The sequence below is a fragment of the Artemia franciscana genome, unplaced genomic scaffold (assembly GCF_032884065.1).
Source record: "Artemia franciscana unplaced genomic scaffold, ASM3288406v1 PGA_scaffold_1180, whole genome shotgun sequence".
In the NCBI taxonomy this organism is placed as follows: Eukaryota; Metazoa; Arthropoda; class Branchiopoda; order Anostraca; family Artemiidae; genus Artemia; species Artemia franciscana.
This window is the reverse complement of record NW_027062618.1, coordinates 1,571,769-1,590,244: the sequence shown is the minus strand read 5'-3', so window position 1 is coordinate 1,590,244 and position 18,476 is coordinate 1,571,769. Positions and strand designations below refer to the sequence as shown.

The following is an 18,476-nucleotide window of genomic DNA, read 5'->3' as shown; positions in this document are numbered from 1 at the left end:
AATAGAATGTTTGGCAGGCAAAAATAAACACTTGTTACTTTCAGACTTGCTTAAAAGTAACAAAATACCATTCTAATTTCATCCCCATAGGCAAACACAGGAATCTTTTTTTCCTATATTTACATTGAAAAGAATACTAAAAGAATTATTGACCCCCTCCTAATTTTTCGTGAACTAGTGCCTTTTAATTAAGTTTTGACCATTTTCTTTAATTTCTATTTATGTTTACCCTTGAATTTATCCAGTCACTTGTAATGACCACAAGTTATAATAGACCTAAATTAACAGAATATTTGGCAGGCAAATATAACCACTAGTTCCTTTCAGACTTGTTTGAAAGTAACAAATTCCATTCCAATTTTATCCCCATGAAAAACATAAGAATCATTTTTTTCCATTTTACTGAATAGAATACAAAAAGAATTCTTGACCCCCGCCTAGCAACACTTTGGTTTTGTCCCGTTTTTTTCCTATGCTGCCGATCTCAGCTTATTCCTCGAAACTGATAAGGGTCTAACCCTTGCGGTTTTACGGAAAGTGTGGACCTCAGGCCGAATTGATGAATAGGACATATAGGACATTTTGGAAATCTCCGCAGAATTCTTGCCTGGGGCCAAAAAGGATGGTTTTTGCTTGTCCACGAACCAGAGCCTACGGTGTGCGAAGTGAAGTGGAGTTATATAGCCTATGTCAGAGAGGAGCATCTGAAGTTGTGCAGCCAAGCTTTCGTTTCATCAAAGCATGTTTCTGCTTTCGAGTGGAAAGCTCCGTTCTAGCTGGCAAGCAGGCAGGTACCACTTTCAAATTGAAGATGGACTGAAATCTACAAGTGTTAAATATATGCGGCAGTTATCCGGCCCCACAGCCAATATATGTTCTTTGAGTGATAAATAGAAAAATTTACAGAAGCAAAAATGTGGCATTTTCCTACGGGTCCGAAAGTGCTGCCATCTGTTGTTTCTATCCATTTCTGTTCGTGATTTCAGCTGAGTTTTTCATTTGGTTTTTCGGACTTGGTATTGCGGTAGAGAAAGGGTATCATATGTGCCTTAGAAACTTCAAAATTTCTTTCATTGCTAAGGAAATTGGAGCTTATCCTTTGCTCCTTTCTAAGTGGTGACGTTAGAAAGTTGGCCTACAGCAAACAAAATACAACTTTCGAACTAAGATAGATATATTTTTTTTTTCGACGGCAATCGATAGCTCTTGATGAGCTGATCGAAGTATATGACATCCATTTTTTGGTACAAAAATTCCTTCATGAGGTATACCAGTTTGAAAGTTTCAAGGGGTTGACAACTTCAGTGGTACACACTGAAACGAAATCTAGGCCGATACAAATTGTGAGACATATAAAGGACTTGTAAGCAACAGATGGCTGTTAGGTAATACTCACCTTAGGGAATGAGGGGCTAGCAACTTTTGCTAGTTGGTGAATCTATTATTTGTTTCCTGTGTATTTGATGGTAAAACCAATTTGGTTCCAGTGGTGACATGTAGGGGACGTGTAAGTAATAATCTGCTGTTAGGCTAAAGTCAACCTCAACGATGAGGGGTTTGCAACTATGCTAGTTGGTGTACCCATTTATTGGTTTCCGGTGAACTTGATGCCTATCACGGGAGAAGAACTTATAAGTAAGAATCGGTTCACTTTGGGCGAGAAATGGCTGTTAGCTCATAATCATCTTCGGCAATGAGGGGTTTGCCAATTTTGCTAGTTGGTGTACCTATTATTTGTTCCCGGTGTATTTGATAGTTGAACCAATTTGGTTCCAGTGGTAAGACATGTAGGGGACTTGTAAGTAATAATCGGCTGTTGAGCTACAGTCAAATTCAGCGATGAGGGGTTTGCAACTTTTGCTAGTTGGTGTACCCATTTATTTGTATCCGGTGAACTTGATGTCTATCACGGGAGAGGGACTTGTAAGTAAAAATCTGTTCACTTTGGGCTAGAAATTTGTGCAATTTGGTGCACATTATACTCGATCTCTTTAAATCTGATAGAATTAAGTGTTTACGCAACGGGTACAAACGATAACGTAAAACAATGAGGTAGCTTCGTAATAATTAGTGTCACCTATGGTATTTTGATCCTGAAAAGTTACAGATAGCTTTATAATACCAACTAGATTATATAAGCTATTGTTCCGAGTTTTCATCCGTCACGAGGTCTACGATTGAAAAGGATAAAGTTCAACTGGCTGCAAAGTGAATTTAGTCCCTTCTTTCGATACTATTTTGTTGTTGTTTTTTCAACTCTGAGGAATTGCCTTTGATCATGTGATTACTGATCGATAGCGAAGAAACAAAACCAAACTGTTGCTCTTGCAACACTTTAGCCGGCGAAGCCGGATAAAGGTTGTCGCAACACTTCACGTTGCCCGGGCAACGTAGGTCTAGGTTCCTGTGGATTGGTGCCTTTGAATTAAGTATAAACCATTTTTTTAAGTTCTATTTATATTTACCCTTGAACTTATCTGGTCATTTGTAATGACCACAAATAATAATAGACCTGAAATAATAGAATGTTTGTCAGGCAAATGTAACCACTAATTACTTTTAGACTTATTGAAAGTAGGAAAATACCATTCTAATTTCATCCCCATAGACGAACATAAGAATCTTTTTTTTCCGTCTTAATTGAAAAGAATTCAAAAGAATTCTTGACCCCCTCCTAGTTTGTTAGGGACTGGTGCCTTTGAATTAAGTGTACGCCATTTTCATTAATTTCATAAGCTTACATGGTCATTTGTAAAGACCACAAATAATAATATGCTTAAAATAATAAAATGTTTGGTAGGCAAAAACAACCACTAGTTACTTTCAAACTTTTATTTATGTTTACCCTTGAACTTATCTGGTCAATTGTAATGACCACAAATAATAATGGACTTGAAATGATAAAATGTTTGTCAGGCAAGAATACCATTCTAATTTCATCCCCATAGACGAACATAAGAACTTTTTTTTGCATCTTCTTTGAAAAGAATACAAAAAGAATTCTTGACCCCCTCCTAATTTTTTGTGGACTGGTGCCTCTTATTTAAGTATAGACCATTTTCTTTAATTTCTACTTATAAACTCTACCCTTGCACTTACCCGGTTACAAATAATAATAGACCTAAAAAAAAATAGAATACTTGGCAGGCAAGAATAACCACTATTTACTTTCAGACTTGTTGGAAAGTAACAAAATACTATTCTAATTTTATCCCCATCGACAGATATAAGAATCTTCTTTTCCCATCTTCATTGAAAAGAATCCAAAAAGAATTTTATTTCAACACACTGTCTTAATTTATAAAATTGGCCAGGGAAAGACCAGATAGAATGCTGTATGTAAACTGGCAATCTTTCTCCTTAAAAAATAAATTGGCCAGGGAAAATTGAATTGGCCAGGTTAAAAAATGAATTGGCCAGGGAAATGCCAGATAGAATGCTGTATGTAAACTGGCAATCTTTCTCCTTAAAAAGTAAACTGGCCAGGGAAAAATGAATAGGCCAGGTTAAAAAATGAATTGGCCAGGGAAAGACCAGATAGAATGCTGTATGTAAACTGGCAATCTTTCTCCTTAAAAAATGAATTTACGGTTTTTCACACTCACTTAAGACATATATGGCTGTTTAAGTTTCCCATTGGCCACTTTAATGAATTAGTTTTCATTTTAGGTGTCCTTAATTACTTCAATGTTTGATTTTTAAGTACAAACAAAGTTCCAAAGCTTAGCTCGTTAATTTTGATTATTTATTTTCATAACTTAACACGGTGACTCTGTCGAAAATATAGTAAATTCTTGAAAACTTCATAATTTTGAAGCGAAACAAAAGAATAATCTTAGGAAATCGTGGTTTTCCAGAATAAAGAGAATAAGATGACTTTAGAATAGCAAAAAAAGTTTTATTTTGATATCATTGGTAGGCTATTGTAAGCATTAGTTTAGGTCTTTCTTCAAAGGCAAATTTGTCTTAATCTTTCAGAACTTTGGTTAAAAATGTTTTTGTATGCTGTTTCACACTCGATAAGATGATAAGAAATCCTATTATAGGCAGTGCAATAGTAAAGAGCGAAGTGGGTAGAATATATTGTTTTTTTTTTTTCCCCAAGGCGCTCCGCACTAAAGAAATTGTCGTAAAGACTTCGGAAGGGTCTCATTTGACTGAAAATTGTAAGTTCTAATGATCTTTATAAGAGCAAACGGCAATTTTAGGGCAACCGGACCGGTTCACCATTTTCGTTGTTCATGATCGTCATTTTGTTCGGCATCGCTGAAACGTCCAAAAACTGTGCCTCTTTTGATGTCAACCCTCTTATAACCCTCGTTCCCTGTGTACAAAAATCTTTTTTTAATATCTTAGGAAGTGTCAGATGGTATACAGAAAATTACTCAATCCCGGCAAAATTCTAACTGTGTCATTATTAACATGAGTCAGTTCAACTTGAGCTAAACTTTGTAACTTAACTAATGTTACAACTATGACCGAAATAGATTCTGTAGCACCTAATGTAATTATTCGCGCTCTTAATTCAAAAGAACAATCAGAATTACGTGATGTAGGGTAATCATGAAACTAACAAATAGTTGGAATTTGACCAAAAGTATCAAGGGGAATTTAAAAGACGGCAGTGAACTGATACTGATAAAAAAAAAAAAAAAAAAAAAAAATCCAGAAGAGCCCTTTAAACGCAAAACTGGCAATAAATTATTAATGCTGAAGATTGATCGAAGTACTTAATTTTGTAAAATTTGAAGGAGTTTATATAATGAAGGAAAAGAGAATCCCCAGACAGAAGCACAGTATAGGAAATATTTAAGAACCACAAAAAAAAGTTGTCTTTAGGATATCAATTTGGAAACGGTATCATAAACACTAAAGAAATCCAATTTTTCGTTAAATTCTCAAAGAAATTGTTTTAACATGCTCCCAAAACGACAAATTTTCATCTGAAGTAGCTGAAAGATGAAAAACGTCTTATTACTTAATTAACAAGGTAAAGATCCATGCCATACAGTAAAATATTCTATACTATCATCCCGTCTTATTTAGCGACCCTAGGTTTCTGTTTGACCAACCAGATGCAGTTAAAGGTGAGTCGACAAAATTAAAAAAAAATGTAGAGATGTCCTTATGGAACGGAAAACCAACAATGTTGACTTCAATTATAGTTAGTTTCAGCGGGTGGTAGCACCTCTTGCAGTTCATATATAAACTAAAGAAATAGGGTAAGTTTGGAGTTGTGATTATCGAGTGATATCAACTCTTGTAGGTTATTGAAAAATAATGTGGGTTCCACGATTAAGTATCGAGTGACCTCCAACTTATCAAATAGCTTTCTATCGATTGTTAGACCCTCTTGTAGATCATTTATTAAGTGAAGAAATAAGGTAAATTCCATGACTGAGCATTGAGAGATTCCACAACTTATTAAATAGCTATCGTAGTGATGGTTATCGATGCACCTCTTGTAAGTTATTTATGAACTGCAAAAGTAGTGTAAGTTCAAGGACTGAGGATTAAAGGACCCTGGAACTTATCAAACAATCTTTTGTCAACTGGTAGCACCTCTTTCAGGTCTGAACTGAAGAAAAAGAAAAGTTTCAGGATTAAGTATTGAGGGGCCTGACAACTTACCGTGCAACTTATTTTTTTTATCAAGTCGTAGCAGTTATTGAGTGGTAACACCTCTTGCAGGTCATTCATAAACTGCAGAAAAGGGGTAGGTTTATGGACTAATTATTGAGGGACTCTACAACCTATCGAATAAATATCATTTCGCAACTTACCGAATAACTATCGGAGTGACACTTATCGAGTGGTAGCACCTCTTGCAAGTCATCATTTATGAGTTGAAGATGTAATTTATATTCCAGAACTGAGCCTTGAAGTATTCCACAGTTTATGGAATATCTTTTTATTAAATTGTAGCAGTCATCGAGCGGCAACACCTTTTGCAGGCCATTTATAATTGTAAAAAAAGGGTAAGCTCCATGACTGAGTATTTAAGGACCTACAACTTACCGAAAAACTTTTGGTGGAGTGGTAGCACCTCTTGAGGCCATTTATAAACAAAAGGAAAATGGTTAGTTTCAGGGCTTAAAAATGAGAGACCCAAAAACTTATCGAAAGACTTATTACTTAGTAACTTATAGACTGATAGTTAAAGAGGGGTTGCACTTCTTGCAAGTAATTTATGAACTGAAGATGTAGGGTATATTTCGGAAATAAGCATTGAAGGTTCCCACAACTTATCGAATATCTTTTTATCAATTCGCAGCATGTCTTGCAGGTAATTTATAAACTGAAAAACTAAGTTAAGTTCGACAATTGATTATTGAGGGACCTCACTATCTATCATAATTATCGTGTTGTAACAGCTCTAGTAGGTCATATATACACAAGCTTTATACAAGATACATTAGATACACAAACATCATACGATTTGACTAAAAGTATGCTTTTGCAATTCGAACAACCAAAACGTTTTCCCAGACCAACTTAAGTTATAAATTTGACCTTCTTACAGTTTTATCGTATCGTGCAAATTCCGATTCAACCAACCCTTTCTAACAGGCCTATACGACATTGCTACTCTTCCTCACATACTATATGCTACTCCCTTTCAGAAAATTCTTACTAAAACTAACCGGAAAAAAATATCAGATCAACAATTAGCGTTACTAAAAAAAATCATTATTGATTTGCGAAATATCTGCTTCATCCGTCTCCGTGGCACAGAAACAGGCAAGTCATTGCCAAATCCTAAGTTGCTGATCATGACACCACCATCACCATCACTGATCATGACACCAACATCACTAGACGGATAACGAAGGATAATAGAAAGCTGATTTAATCTACTAGTTCCACATGCTCATTTTTTGACTTTAATAACTAAATTATTGACTAATTCATTAATTGACTAAATTATTGACTAATTCATTTATTGAATAAATTCATTATCGCTTTGCAAAATATTTGCTTCATCCGTCTCTGTCATACACGAACAGACAAGTCATTGCCAAATCTCAAGCTGCTGATCCTGACACCACCGTCGCTAGACGGAAAAGGAAGGATCTGGCACGTACACAGGGGGGCGGCTTCGGGCCCCCCTCCCCCCGAAATTTTGAGAAACGTTTAATTTCCCCATGGTTTCTTGGGATTTCTGGCAAAAGTAGAACATTTATTAAGAATCTAGATACATGTGTGAAGCCTTTTTTTGGGGGGATTTTACAGCATGCAATTATCCGGTCAAGTCACTGCCCAATTGTTAACCCATTTTCTGTCTAACTTTTTACCCTCTTTGAAGTAATTAGCAATTGTACTGTTATTATTATTTTTTTTTTGTAAAGAGGGTTTGCTTTCCACAGCAAAATAGAATTATCCTTGATATTAGGGCGCTTATCCCCCTTTTCAGGATAAAGTACAGCTTTTAATGTATCAATTTTGGAAACAATCATTTTTCATTAAAATCTACGTTTTTGCAATAGAATAACTACCCCCGACAGCACCCTTATTGCACTGTTAACCCTAAAATTTCCCTTTCAGTGGGATATAATGGATTAATCCCTGGTTCTAAATCGCTATGAACTTATCCTGAGCCTAAAACGTACTTTTGAGGCTTCAGTCTTCTTCCCCCCATCCGCTACAATACTACAGATTAAAATTAATCTGTATTTTCCGCTATATGTGCTTTTTAAATTACTAAATAAAAAAGTGCTCCTTTATACCTGCTGTTTCGAAGGTTTTGGGCCCCTCCTGAAAAAAAATTCCTGCGTACATGCCTGCGAAGGATAATAGAAAGCTGATTTAACCTAATGGTTCCACTTGCTCATTTATTGACTTAATTTGCAATTTAATTTTTTCTTTTCGTATTTTTGGATCCCTTTTTCGTTCTCCCCGTCAGTTTAGTTGTTGTAGTTTGTTTTCTCCTGTTTTAAGTGCTCTGTATTGTTGTATTTTAATGTGACGAATTTTTCTATAAATAAATAAATTAGTTTAAATGATTATAAATAAAGGAAAGCAAATTATAGTAAATTAAGGAAAGCCCTTTACCAAATCAAGAAATATAGATTAAAAAAATGCTGATCAGTCATCTTTTTTAATTATTTATCTCTAAATGCCAAGGAAATACCATACAAATTAAAAATTTTTTTATATTTATTTAGCCATCTGTTTCTCATTCTTAATAGGATCTTTATTTATTTGGACCTTTTTTGAATGCGTCACGAAAGAACACAGGATTTAAAAAAATCAACATAAAATGTCTTTTAAAATACAAACCATTAACAAAAACTCACCGCATCAAAATCCGATATAACCTCATTTAAGAATCGCAAACACTCCAGACCTTGGTTGTTGATAGACTCTTCTGAGTAGAAATCTAAAGGGAATTAGAATAGAATTACTAACTTCTCTACAAATGTCATCAACAGTTAATGGAAAATGGATTACAACGCCTTTGTAAAAGAACTAAAAGAGATATCAAACTCAATAGAAAAATATCCTGTGTGAGAACTTCTCTTTTATTATGAAAATAGATTTTTAATAGAATTAAGCCACATTTCCTGATTTTATGTTTGGTTAGACTGTTTGGGGAATTTTAAAAACCTGAAGTATAATAATGACTATAATTCATTTCAACCTTCTCTAGGTTCAACAGCTTGTGCTTACAAACGGCAAGGAAAAAACTACACATATCTACAATAATAAAAACACACAAGATTTAATCGTGATAACAATCAATATAGCAAAAAAATATTCTATTTATAGTTTTCCACGTATTTTCATTAAATATGAACGTACAAAGTTAAGAGCTTTAGAAAATCTCTGTAATCGTAGTCAGTGTCTGGCTCTGGGGCGACAAAAAAAAATCTTATGGAGTAATCTTTTTCCAAAGTAGTTTCTGTTTTCGAAGCATTTTTATGCCTACAGAAAGCCAGCTTTACGGGGCCATCGCAGCTGGGTTTAAAAAATCCTTGATAGTTGAATAACACGGTAAACTTTACCGTAAATGCCCGGGCAGAAAAATCCCATTTATTTATATTGCACCGAAAGCGGCATTAAAAACAATCAGAAATTGAATTAGTTGTTTATTATTTTCAAGTGGAAGAAAAAGGTAACATTCAAACTGAAATCAAACAAAAATTATTCCGTGTAAGAGGAGAATTATTTTTTTTAAAAATGGCCATCACAAACCAAGATTGGTTTGCACGTTAGGGCTGCTTCCCCGTCGGCTCTCCAATATTTGCGTTAAATTTAACAACCGCTTAAACGAACAGCAATCCTTCTGTATATGAGGGAGGCACCTTTTACCCTTTAACCCCCTGCCCTTTACACTGAAGCTCTATAGTGCTTTACTGACTACAATGTTGTACAAGTTTCAATGGGCTTTTTACCTATCCTGAGGAATCACTTCAACCATTTAATCCTACTACTACTACTAATACTACTATTAATGCTAAAAACAACTCACAGCAGCACCAAGCCACCTGAGGCCAGCACAGATATGATTGCTCATCCTCCATCCCAATCTATTCAAAGCCCCCTCTGTACACTCTCCCAAGAAGTTCCAATCTACCTTAAACTCCTTATGCCATCCTCCCACCGCTTACAAGGATGACCTGCTTTTGGTTTGGCTCTGGAGGGTTGGCCAACAAAGACAATCTTTGGCAATCTGTCATCCTTCACGCGCATAACGTGTCCTCTCTGGAAAGCATCTAACAAATCCTAGCCCGTCTTTCGGATTATTTACGCTTCAGAACCATACTTGACCACTACCATTCCTGTAGCTTCTAATATTCTAACATTGGTTCACGGACTTATCTTCGCATTCTTCAAAAAGTCTTCAACTGCGAAAAAACAACCGGGGTCTTGACAATTCTACTTTTAACGTCTTCACTGTATCCACCGTCTTTACTAACAATACTACTTAGGCAAGTGAAGCCATTTAATAGTATTATGTAAATGTATTTTTGATTTCATATTTAAAAGATTTCTGCGAAAATAGCGGAGCCTTTTCCGTTTTAGCACAGCCCCACAAACAACCCGCTGACCTCCCGTTCCATCCCAATAACGGGGGTACCCAATAATCGTTAGCAATACTGTCTATACGACCTATATCAAAAGCCTTTCATTTTTTAAGGACTGTGTTTGTGGCACAATATGGCAGCAAGACCTTTGAAATTCGGAGACTATTTATATAGTTTCTGCTCAACAAGTAGGTTTAGGGGAGCTGATAGTAATCTTAGGGAAAACCTCACTTTTTTAATATTTGACGATGACAGTGTCATCATTCTATTAAATATAAAGTTCTGAAGTAACTATAATATGACGATACACTACAAACGTGAAATTATATCACCTATGAAATATTACTTTAAGGAAATGAAACAATTTTAAGGGAGAAAATTTAGAGATTATGCTGAAGAGATAATCCAATTTTTTAGAATAATAAGAAGAACAAAAGTATAACTTTTTTAAGTTCAGAATTGATAACATGTCATAACTTTTTATTATCTGAATGTCATACTATAAACCATATCATACTAGCTGAATATGAGTGCTCAGGCTTTTTTTATCACTCACAGGTTAGCTTAATTTTTAAAACCATTTAAGACATTAAAACATAAAAATATTTAAAATAAAATTTAAATTAAGATAATTAATTAAACAAAATAAGCAAAAACTAATGGTGCTAAAACAGCGATAATTTTTTTAAACTTAGCTTAAAAAATACCATTGAAATATTCTTCCAAACAATTAGACATTTTTTTCCTTTGAATTCAAAAGAAAGTAAGCTCAAATGAAAACAAGAAAACTTAGGTAGCCAAAGAACACAATTAAGCATTTTTTTTTTTTAGCTTAACTAGAACTATAACTTGGACCCAAGAACTTGAATATGAAGGTCAAATTAAAAGGCACCCAAACTTGAATCAGAATCGTTCCTTCATCCAAACTTCTGCTGAATAATTTTGAAGGTTATGTCTACATATTTTCAGGATTGGAAAACAGACGAAAAATTTAGTGAATCAAAGAACAAAGATAAAAAAAAACATAAAATCTATTTACAAATTAGAAAAAAATGCTTAAGGCAAAAAAAATGAAAAACTGCTTCCTTATCGATCAAACCGTTTCTGGTACCGAACAGTAAGTAAGGAGCTTAAAGTAAAGTAATCGCTCTCCATGCGCAGGAATATTTTTGGATCAAGTCTTTAATATGGGTGCTGCAGGGTGATAGGTCCCCTTTTATTGCTGACACTACAGTCCATTTTGGCAGAACAGCCGACAGAACAGCTGAGGTGGACATGGTTGTGATTAGTCTGAGCAATGATGTTATTAAAAAGTTTGCAGGTCCGAAAAAAGAAGCACCCATACAAGATAAAATTCCACGAAAAAATCAATAACGGGTTATCTGTAAGGGCTTAGAGAAGATGCAGTTTTAGGAGAGGGACCAAGGGGTGTTCTTAAAGTAAACTTCTGCCCCAGGCATAGAAATTTAGGGGAGCAGAAATTCAAATAAATAATCTAATGGGTATAATCATTTTTTAATTTTTAAAATTTAATTTTTATTAGGATAAAGTAAAGGGTGAAGATAATAAATGAAAATAATAAATAAATTAGAATAATGTTAATGAATAAAATAAAATAATTAGATTAAAGTAATTAATTCTAACTAAATAATTTAAACAATAAACTAAAAAAATTAAAACATAAATTATTAATCAATTAATAAATTGAAAAACACTCTTCAAAATTTGGCCTAAGAATTTTTGTGAGAGGCAGGGAAGAGGCCCAATCAAGATTTTGCTCCGGGTGCAAGAGAGGCAAGAGCCTCCACTGGCTCAGTGAAAACCCCTGTCTGTATGATTTTTTGCGCTTTAAAGGTCAGGTGCAGTCGCGCATCTGCCATAAAAGTATTGTAGGTAAAGCTGCCAATAACACATATTATATAAAAAAAAAGTTACAATCAAAAGCAAAAATTGATTGAGTACATAAATAAAACTGACTAAAATAACTTCATCAAAACAATAAACCAAATACAAAATTCACAAGGAAATACATCGCTTATATCAGAAACACGAACAAAGACTAAAATTTCAACAGCACGAATAAAATTTTAGGACAAATAAAATCTAAAAAAAAACTCTATAAAGTCACTAAGAAAAATTAAGCTCACCATAAGAGAACCAATTATATTTTTGAATTGAATTTAAAAGAGAGCTGATGGAAGTTCGCATAAAAAAACAATGTTTCTTGTTGTTTGATTGTCATCAAATAACGTAATTCAAAAAATATTTCGCAAGAAGAATGGCACTGGAATTATAGTTACCAATTCAAAATCAACGAAAGGACAATATCAGAAGTACACATATATTTGTTGGAGCCAAAAGCTGTGAGACAAAATCTCTAGGAAATAATCTTGCAAAAGGAAAGTTCATCTAACTAGTTCGTTACTGCTTTACTAGAATGTTCATTTTCTTTATTATCCTTTCTGAAACGGTGGCAAAATGGAAACAGATGAAGAGTTTGTGTTTGAACATACCTGAAAAATTGGGCATTGAAGCAAATAGTACCCCAACTTCTGAGTAACTCTGACTATATAAGTCCCATGTTTCCATTGGTCTTCTTATTTCTGGTGAAATTATTGTAGTGTCGGGAGTCTTTGTTGGAGTTGGAGACTTACGTTGCTCTTTCTGTAATTAAATGTAACACAGAGTAATAATTAGTTTAACGATAATATTTACACAAGGTTTACCTTTTCTTCCATATCAAACTTTTTCCTTTTCTTCTATACCTTTTCCTGCAACTGAAACTCGGTTTAGCACATTCTCAAAATATTCCACCCTTCTCTCTTTAACTCTTTCATTATCACTAGTTGTGGCCCCGTTCCTATCTTTAACTGGGACAAGTACAGATTAAGTACTCCCTCTCAATTTAATACCAGTACAATATTTTACTATGATTCCGTCTAGCCTCGGGTATGATTCTGATCCTCGGCAATTTTATCCAGGGCCTCAACTTAACAACTCCTTAGTTCATATTTTAATGCTCTCTCCACTTCCCTTACACGCTTTTTGCTTACATACGATCCATCACTCACATAATTCTTGTACAAATCCCTTCTCCTCTATATTAAACATAAAACTTTTTCACTAATATTCCTAGCTGCAGTCTTAAATTTCTTTTCTAAGACACCATCAGCAATTTCATAAATTGAAGTTGTAAATAAAATAAACAACAACCATCTTCCGCATAGTCAAATTTTAAACTCTCGAGTTTAGTATTCAGCTGTTCCTAGAAAGTTTCTCTTAAATTCTCATCCTGGAGTCTACCAACACCATAACTTCCAGGGAGGTAGTTAACGAACAAAACTGTAAACGAACAAAATTTAATGCTTCGCGATTTATGCATCACATGTCTGAGGAATTATATCATTTGAACTGACTTGTGCTGTTTTCCAGTATTTGTAGAATTCTCAAAAACTAGCGCTTTGTTGAAAACCAAAACTGCTTGGGCTTTTTAGAGTATTACAATTTTATACTAAAATTTATTGATTTTATAACAGGTAAAATACTACTGAGATATTCATAAGTTAGCCTTCTGTTTTCTGCAGGCTGCTTAAGAACATTTCTTCTCCTAATCCTTTCTTTTTGTTTTGTCAGTTTTGAGTTTTCAGTGTGAAATCCATTGCGACCCAACGTATGCCGTGTACTGTTTGTACAGGAACCATTGAGATAACGGGCAATCCAATGAAATTACTTAGTGAAGGGACTACCTGGCTTAGCCTGCCGTCTAAGGTAGAGTGCATATTCCAGACAACCCGCCAAAAAATTCTGAGTTATTTTTAATAAACTACTTGTAACAGGATTAAAGAATACATTTCCTTGCCATCTCGAGTTTTCCTCAGGCTCTAGTGTGTGGGACAGCACCAGGCGTCAGAGAAAGACTGGCTCTACTTGCCTCTTAACCTCCATTGGTGGAAACAAATACAAATATGAACAAAAAGCATGCCCCTTGGCATAATCTAGCGATGCTCATAGGGAGAAATACAAAGGGTCGTGGGAGCGATTGGGATATAGGGGTCGGTGGAGATGCAAAGGAAATCCAAGTTACTTTCTCTGGGTCCCACTTCATGGGACAATAGATAGGGAATAAATGTAGACTCCAACTGAGAACAAGGTGGGGGGTATAGGGCTGCAAAGGTAAAGGTTAAGAGGAAATAAAGGCTAAACTCAATAGGAGAGAGTGCGTCTCAGGGACCATAGTTGGGAAAGGCTAAGCCTTGGTGAAGTAATAAAAACTAACCATGTAAGGTTACAGGCAAATGTTGACTGAGATGCTAACTATCATCTCTGACCCTCAAAAGGGGCCCCTCTCCGCCACTTTCCGGAAAAGACTGCCTTAGAAAGTTGAGAGGATGTACCTTAAATCCCTTTCCCGGCTTACCCAATCCATCCACATCTTCATTACCCACCTTCACCACCAGCATCTCCGATACTTGATGAAGTCCTTCCCATTCCGTCTCCTAGTTATCTTCAATTTACATCAAAAGCTGGAAAACATCCTGCACCCCTTTACACTCGCCCATGTGGGCTGACAAAAACATTTCACTTCCAATCTTACTGTCAACGATCGCAAATTGAATTTCCCGAGTTATGCGTCTTTTCGCACTTTTTCTTTCTTTCTGACTTTTCTTTAGTTTTGCAGCAGAAACAAACAATTATTTTATCTCACATTTAATTTTCAATCTGTAAATTCTTCTCGCGACTCTATTTCACTTTCCTATTTTTCCTGAGATTTCCAGTTCCAGTAAATTAATCATCTTCTCATGGGCATTGGATTTCAACATTTGATGGCACACTGACTTGGCACAGTTGGTGCCATTGTCCGACAAATCCTTACGGTACCGTTCTCAATTACAAGATGATATTGAGAACCCCAATTTACAGTGTTTTACCCACAGCATAGCTATTCCACAGTAGCGAAAATTTAGTGCAGCAAAGTAAAGAAAAATTAGTGGCCACCTCACAGCGCGCGCTTTGGGAAGTTTCACCAGATCGTCAAAGCAATAGCTTCAGTTGCTACTTGGCCACAGTATAGGTACTGCGCTTGCGTGAAGACAGTCATGAAGAAAGGTATGCAACGGAAGTGTCCCAAAAATCTCTAACGGAGAGTATAACGGAGAGTTTTCAATGCTGAAACTTCATGTTGTGATTTTTCCGAACCAGAATCAGAAGTGTTTCGCATTCCAGACAGGGTGGCTTAGTCTTTCTGTCTCCCCAGTTCTCCTACTGGTTTTCACACCCACTGTTGAAAGTCAGTTCTAGGGATAAGAGATTTCCAGTATCTCCAAATTCTCTCCATATAAGAAGCTTTACTGCCAGGGTAGGCCTACTTTCACTGTTTTCCTTTGGACATTACTATTTTTCGTTGCAATTTCAATTCTAGCTTCATCTGATGTGCCTGGGTACTTATCTTTATAATAACATACAACAATTATGAAATAATTAATATCCATCTTATTAATGGGTCAGTTCGCTGTTAAGTTTGATCGCTACAAAAATCACGGCCATTTCTGTATGTCTTGTGTGACTCCGAAACAAATATTCCTTTTACTATTATGGGCCCTAGATAAAACAGTTGTTTTGTGGGTTTTCTGATCATATATATTCGGGAAATTTTCGGAAAATGTCCTGGGTGTAATTGTAACAAGTAACCTCGATTTTTTCTATTGGGCCTCTTCTTCTATGTAAGGGTGCATTTATCTATTATACTCTCTATATTGCAATTGTTCTGTATCCAAACTGAAGTAGTGAATGAGTGCGAAAATTATCCGTAAATCGATATATTCTGCCTAAAATGACTCAAATAAAAAACACCTCCAAACTCATACGTTTACTATCTCTCATGTTTCCCTACAGCCTTAAAATGTTTACCCCAACTTAGGGAGGTTCTATTCCTTCATTCCCGATTTAAGAATCAAGCCAGTTAATTATTTTGCTTAGCAATTACATCTCAAAGCAAGAGAGATAACAAATTCAATCAGTCTCTGAAATTTTCTAAATGTCTGTGGAAAAACAGCTATATTCTGATATTTAGCCTTCCTGATTCTTTATCTACTAATTGTTTTTCAGGCTATAGCCCATGGATATTCCCTAGGGTGTTTTTAAAAGGAAACAGTCTTTAGTGCATGCCTAAATCACCAGTGCCTAAATGAAAATTTCTATTTCCGCGGCTGTTTTAGTAGCATATTCTAAATCTAGCCCAAAACTTGGGAAAAGACTAATATGAATTCCTACCACTAGTGTTGACGTTCCAAGTGCTAGAATACTGCTAAAAGTAGCCCACACTTAATACGGCAGCCACGAAAATTTACACATTTACTGTTATAGTAGTATAACACTATTGTAGCTACTTTACTGCTATAACAGTAGCTTGGGCTACTGTTATAGTCTAGGACTTATTGCCTATAACTGCCCATATTATATTGGGCCGTGAAAACCCAATATTCTGGTATTCCCTAACTTTGGGAATCAAACAGTTCGTGGTAACGAACTGTAGTAAGGAGCGACCCGGCTCAATAGTAAACGAAACTCTACAAAACGGAATTTTGATGCTATAAGATACATCAAAAGAATTGAATTTTCATGCTGATTCTAAATATATAAGTTTCATCAAATTTAATCTATGTCATCAAAAGTTACGAGCCTGAGAAAATTTGCCTTATTTTGGAAAATAGGAAGAAACACCCCCTAAAAGTCAAAGAATCTTTACGAAAATCACACCATCGCATTCAGCGTATCAGAGAACCATTTAGCGAAAATTTCAAGCTCCTATCTACAAAAATGTGGAATTTCGTATTTTTTGCCAGAAGTTCAGAATCACGGTTGCGTGTTTATTTTTTTTTTTATTTTTTTTTTCCCAGGGGTCATCGTATCGAGTAAGTGGTCCTAGAATCTCGCAAGAGGGCTCATTCTAACGGAAATGAAAAGTTCTAGTGCCCTTTTTAAGTGACAAAAAAAAATTAGAGGGCACCTAGGCCCCCTCCCACGCTCATTTTTTCCCCAAAGTCAACGGATCAAAATTTTGAGATAGCCATTTCGTTTCGCATAGTCGAAAACCATAAAAACTATGTCTTTGGAATGACTCACTCCCCCAAGGTCCCTGGAGGAGGGGCTGCAAGTTACAAACTTTGTCCAGTGTTTACATACAGTAATGGTTATTGGGAAGTGTACAGACTTTTTCAGGGGTTTTGGTTTGGGGGTGGGGTTGAGGAGAGGGGGCTATGTGGGAGGATCTTACCTTGGAGGAATATGTCATGGGGGAAGAGAAATTCAATGAAAAGGGCGCGGGATTTTCTAGCATTAATATAAAAAAAATGATAAAAAAATAAACATGAAAAGTTTTTTCAACTGAAAGTCAGGAGTAGCATTAAAACTTAAAACGAACAGAGATTATTACACATATGAGGGTCTCTAAAAATACTTAAGAGTAAGGTATTTAGGAGCAGATAAATACCTTGCTCTTTAAGCTAAAGCATTTTTGGTAATTTCAACTATTTATTCTACGGCCTTTCTGATTCAGGGGTCATTCTTAAAGAATTGGGACGAAACTTAAGATTTAGTGTAAAGAGCGAGGTATTAACAAGGGGACAAACCCCCTCATATACATATAAAAATATAAGAATATAAAAGTTTGTTACGTAAGTTAATTTTTAAGTTACGTATATTTTTTACTAATAAAAACGTTCGTTAGAAATTAAAAGGCCTAGTTGCTTTTTTAAGTAACCGAAAAAATGTAGGGCAACTAGGCCTCCTTCCCCACCCCTTATTTCTCAAAATCGTCTGATCAAAACTAAGAGAAAGCCATTTAGCCAAAAAAGAATTAATATAAAAATTTCATTTTAATAGTTTATGTGCGGAGAGCCAAAATCAAAAATGAATTTATTCAAAAACGTTCAGAAATTAAATAAAAAAAAACTAGTTTTTTAAACTGAAAGTAAGGAGCGACATTAAAACTTAAAACGAACAGAAATTACTCCGTATATGAAATGGGTTGTCCCCTCCGCAATCCCTCGCTCTTTACGCTAAAGCTTTTAATTGTTTTAAAAAGCAGAATTCTGGCAAAGAGTCAAACTTTAGCGTAAAGAGTGAGGGATTGCGGAGGGGACAACCCATTTCATATACGGAGTAATTTCTGTTCATTTTAAGTTTTAATGTCGCTCCTTACTTTCAGTTTAAAAAACTAGTTTTTTTTTTATTTAATCCACTACAAAAGCCAGGGACCACACACCCAGGTGGAACCAATAGACTCGAAAAGATTAAAGATAAGCGACAGAAAATGAAATGTACCCCTTTTTCGTGAATCAAGAGAAAAATATGACTAATGAAAGCTTAAGTCAAATGACAATAAAAGGATTCAAAATCACATTCCATAAGATAATAAAAGAACTTGAGAAGTAAAGTGACTCTTTCACC

The 18,476-nt window shown here is 35.3% G+C and overlaps 1 protein-coding gene across 6 annotated transcripts in view; it reads right to left on the bottom strand.

The window, feature by feature from the left end:
- LOC136041252 (adenylate cyclase type 3-like) overlaps positions 1-18,476 on the bottom strand; it is a 248,448-nt gene that overhangs the window by 12,867 nt on the left and 217,105 nt on the right. For all 6 annotated transcript variants that reach the window (XM_065725862.1, XM_065725859.1, XM_065725858.1 and 3 more), the window contains 2 exons: positions 12,542-12,692; positions 8,298-8,380 (listed from right to left, as the gene is read on the bottom strand). In XM_065725862.1, the coding sequence (XP_065581934.1) occupies positions 8,298-8,380; positions 12,542-12,692 (234 nt within the window). The remainder of the gene's footprint in view (positions 1-8,297; positions 8,381-12,541; positions 12,693-18,476) is intronic.